Raw genomic sequence first — 4,352 nt, forward strand, 5'->3', positions numbered from 1 at the left:
AAGAGAGGCCGTAGGAACGAGAAGTGGTTTTCGTGGGTGCACGGTCTGGTTAACAGGTACAGTCATGAGGATCCTTTTGCTTTAGTTGCTCTCCTGAAAAGCTGTTCAGCTCTATCTCCTTTTTTCATGCAGGCCGAATGTGTGTGGAATCTCAGGCCTTGATGCAATATTACGGCTGTTTTTAGGTAGATTAGCAAGAAAATCTTCTGAAAAGCTGTTCAGCTGTATCTCCTTTTTTCATGCAGGCTGAATGTGTGTGGAATCTCGGGCCTTGATGCAATATTACCACTGTTTTTAGGTAGATTAGCAAGAAATTGCTCTGGGACAGAGAGTAACTTGAGAAGGCATTTTGTTCAGTGCTCTTGGAGCATTGTTTATTTGGCTCTGTCTGCTGCTTAATTCCGGTTGAGTTTTGGAGTGTATGGGCCTTTTTTGTTGTGTTTTAACCAATTCTGGGTCTTCTTACTGTCCATTTTATCTATTAATAAAGAAAACCTAACTTGTTTTAGAGTCTGTGTTTCTGAAACCTTTCTGTAAAGGTCTCTTCTCTTTGGAAGGCTCTTGTCTCCTGAGTTTGAAGTAGCATTCCAGCATAACCCTATGCCTTTGGACAGCAACTGCTTGTTGAGGCAGTGCATACTGGGAGTTACTTCTGAAATCAGCACCATGGTTTTTCGCTGAATTCTTTTGATTGTAAAAAGAGGGAGTAAGTAAATTCTGGAGGACAGTTTTGTTTCATAACTACAAGGGGATTATTTTGTTCTTTCAAAGTTCCTGGAAGCTTTAATATATTTCCTTTTTCAGTTAAAGCTGAAAATAAACCCCAAATATAACAAAAAGTGTCATTTAATTAGTTTGTAAACCATTTAGAGCACTGTTGTATCGTGATACCTAAAGATCTTCAGCGCATTAGAGGAATTCAGTACCCAGAGTAAAATCTGTTTCCCCTGGTGTTAATGGATGTGTGTGGAAGGTAGAGCAGTAGTTGGTAACAGATTGCTGCAGGCCCTTCCAAACAGATTTGGTACAGCAGCTTGCTGTCCTGGATTTCTTTGGTAAAGAACGGAGCGCTTTCTCTCCCTGTTTCTGTCAGGTAGCTCCAGCCTGCCTCGCAATGCTCGAATGATCTGGTAGGCTGCCTTTCTGTTTCTCCTGGTAATTCATTAATATCCTTTTGAAAAGGTCACGATAAAAATGTTTTCTCGCTTATCTACACGGCAGCATTTTCCAGCTGTCATTCTTTTTAAACAAATGGAATCTTAATGCCCAATTTCCTTATTTTTTTGGTCATGAGGAAGAAGGGTGGTGGCAGAATACAGAAAAGTAGGAAGGCTGTAAGGTAGCGAGAGTGTGTCAGGGAAGCTGGGTTATGGAGGATGTTGAAGCACGGATGTTAGGGGCTGAAATGGACTGTAGGCATTGAAGTAAGCAATACTACCCATGCTAGAACTGTGCAAACATGAGTCTTTAATTCTGCCGGGCTTTGGAATAAAAGATGCAACAGTGGTATAGTCCCATCAAGATTCTCTCACCTCATCAGCACTCATGTGGTGGGAGTGTATGGGAAGTTACTGCAGAGATCCTTTTTCAGTTTTAAGCCAAGGTTTGGGAGCTACATTCTAATGCGTGTCTTGTGCTGTCGAGTCAGAGGGGTCTAGTAAAGAAAGCCCTGAGGAATGTATCAGAAATATGGAAAAGCATAACTTTCATGAGAATAGCAGGCTGGGTGTGGGGCCAAACACTGCAACTCAAAGGCTGCATCAGTGAGAAGTAAAGGATGAAGTTGCTGAAACCTTAATTTGGTTGATCATGCTTATCATCTAGGATGGGGGTCTGCTTAATTGCTTGCTTTCCTTCTGTAGCCTTGCCCAGGCTGTAATCCTTGCCCAACCCAACCTGGAGCTGATTCAACTTGCTACCTCATCAGCGAACGTAGCACAGCCGCTCCCCACGCTGTCGTGGCTTAGACCCAGGCAGCAACTCAGCCCCACACAGCCGCTCGCTCACTCCTCCCCCGGTGGGATGGGGAAGAGAAAATACAAGGGAAGGCTGGTGGGTGCAGACACGGACAGGGAGGGGTCACTCATGTGTTACGGTCACGGGCAAAACAGACCCGGCTTGGGGAAGAAAAACCAATTTAACCAGTCACCAATCAAATCAGAGTAGGGCAATGAGAGACAAAACCAGATCTTAAACCACTTCCCCGCACCCCTCTCTTCTTCCCGGGCTCAGCTTTACTCCCTGTTTCTCTACCTTTTCTCCCCGAGCGGCACAGGGGGACAGGGAATGGGGGTTGGGGTCAGTCCATCACACTGTCTCTGCTGCTCCTTCCTCCTCAGGGGAGGGTCCTCCCCCTTTGCCCCTGCTGCAGCGTGGGGTCCCTCCCACGGGGGACAGTCTTCCACCAGCTTCTCCCACGTGAGCCCCTCCCATAGGCTGCAGTTCTCCATGAACTGCTCCAGCATGGTGTCCCACCCCCCTGGGGTGCCATACTTCGGGAGCCCCCTGCTACAGCTGGGCTGCCCATGGAGTCACGGGCCCTTCGGGTGCATCCCCCTGCTGCAGCGAGGGGTCCTCCCCGGACCAAAGTTTAATATTAAAGTGTCTTTGTTGCTAACACGCTGCAGTGCATGGAACATGACTGCTGCAGAGAGTCTGGGTGAGTTGTGTGGTGTCTAATTCAGCTCCGTTACCCTGCAAGGAGTCAGAACAGGGTGTGGCTTGGTCTGATCCCATTTCTTGGGTTGTCTGAAATTCGCTTCAGTGCGAGACCTTCCTCTTCTGCTGTAAAGGCGAACGCTGCATTGGGTTTCTGAAGACGGTCTGCACAGGTAGTAACCCCTGCCCAGAGCGGCACCGGGGGATGTGCATCCCCTCACACTGGGGCATCTCGTACGAGCAGCGGTGTGTGTACTGCAGTTTTACTTACGGTATGTTCCATTCTTGAATATTCTAGGCCTGTCTGGTGCTGGGAAGACTACGGTGAGCATGGCACTGGAGGAGTATTTAGTATGCCATGGCATTCCCTGCTACACGTTGGACGGTGACAATATTCGCCAGGGCCTTAATAAGAATCTGGGCTTCACGCCGGAAGACAGAGAAGAGAATGTCCGTCGCATCGCCGAGGTTGCTAAACTGTTTGCAGACGCTGGCTTGGTGTGCATTACTAGTTTCATCTCGCCTTACACTCAGGTAAATGTCAAAACCCCTCTAGAGAAAGTGCAGGGAAAATACAAAATGTCACCCGGCAGTTCAGTTACAGGAATCCCTCGCTCAACTTAGCCAGAATCAAATGCTTTTTTGTCTTTTTTTTATGACATCAGTGCTTTCTAGAGATGGTTACTCAAATTTCAGAAACATTCATCTTAAATATTAAAAAAAAAATTACTTTAGTCCTACAACTATTAGCAACAATCCAAAATGATACACCAAGAGTCTTAAAATTACAACATCTTGTTTGACCTGTGCTTCACATTTACGTTATTAATGTGAAGACTCCGTGTACACCTCACCTGAAGGCTCAGTTAAATTGCTTTTAAAAGCAACTTCTCAGTGGAAGAATGGTCTGAGCAGTGTTTTACCAAGGGGCTTAAGGGAAAAATGTTGAATTACCCGTAGTTCTTTTTACTTCATTTCATGCTGTGTGCACCGTGTGACATTAGATAATACTGCAAATTAGCCCAAGTCCATGTTCACATTGTTTTGGGAAGAGTTTTTTCGTCTGTGTGCAAGAACATGGATGGGAGAGACAAAAAGGGGGTGTGAACACCGAGTGTCTCGAAGAAGGACCCGGGAGCTGTAGGTCACACGTTTCACAGCAAGAGGTGGTGTTATTTCTTTGGCTGTAGGGGTACAGACAGTTCTTCTGGTAATAATTTGGGGAACAGAAGATTCTGCAGTAAACCAGTAATCTTTAGATATGAGGGAGAATAACCAGATTTAGTAAGAGATGGTTTTAGGGGATTTTTTGCAAGTTCTTTGTTCTCTAAGGAAATTCGCCAATGGTTTCAGTGCTTGGCAAGCCACAGAAATGAAACAATATTGGAGCATACAAGTCTTGTCAGACTGGGGGGTGTAGAGAAATCTGATGCTCTGGAAAGGTGGCCACACCAGGAGCAGCAGGTGACACCTGCCCTGGCTTCTGTGAGCCAGGCAGAGGTGGCTGTGGGCATGTAACTCCAATCAGGGGCAGGGTAGAAAGGTCTGCACTCAGACTTGCAGGGCATCACAGGCTGGTTTGGGTTGGAAGGGACCTTAGATACCATCCAGTTCCAACCCCCCTGCCATGGGCAGGGACACCTTCCATAGCCCAGGTTGCTCCAAGCCTCATCCAGCCTGGCCTTGGACACTCC

The 4,352-nt window shown here is 46.7% G+C and overlaps 1 protein-coding gene across 1 annotated transcript in view; it reads left to right on the plus strand.

Moving 5' to 3' along the window:
• PAPSS1 (3'-phosphoadenosine 5'-phosphosulfate synthase 1) overlaps positions 1-4,352 on the plus strand; it is a 26,930-nt gene that overhangs the window by 62 nt on the left and 22,516 nt on the right. Inside the window, exons 1-2 of the mRNA XM_010153155.1 lie at positions 1-56; positions 2,957-3,192. The exon at positions 1-56 is cut by the window's left edge and continues 62 nt beyond it. Of these exons, the coding sequence (XP_010151457.1) occupies positions 1-56; positions 2,957-3,192 (292 nt within the window). The remainder of the gene's footprint in view (positions 57-2,956; positions 3,193-4,352) is intronic.

Source organism: Eurypyga helias, unplaced genomic scaffold (assembly GCF_000690775.1).
Source record: "Eurypyga helias isolate BGI_N326 unplaced genomic scaffold, ASM69077v1 scaffold13776, whole genome shotgun sequence".
NCBI lineage: Eukaryota > Metazoa > Chordata > Aves > Eurypygiformes > Eurypygidae > Eurypyga > Eurypyga helias.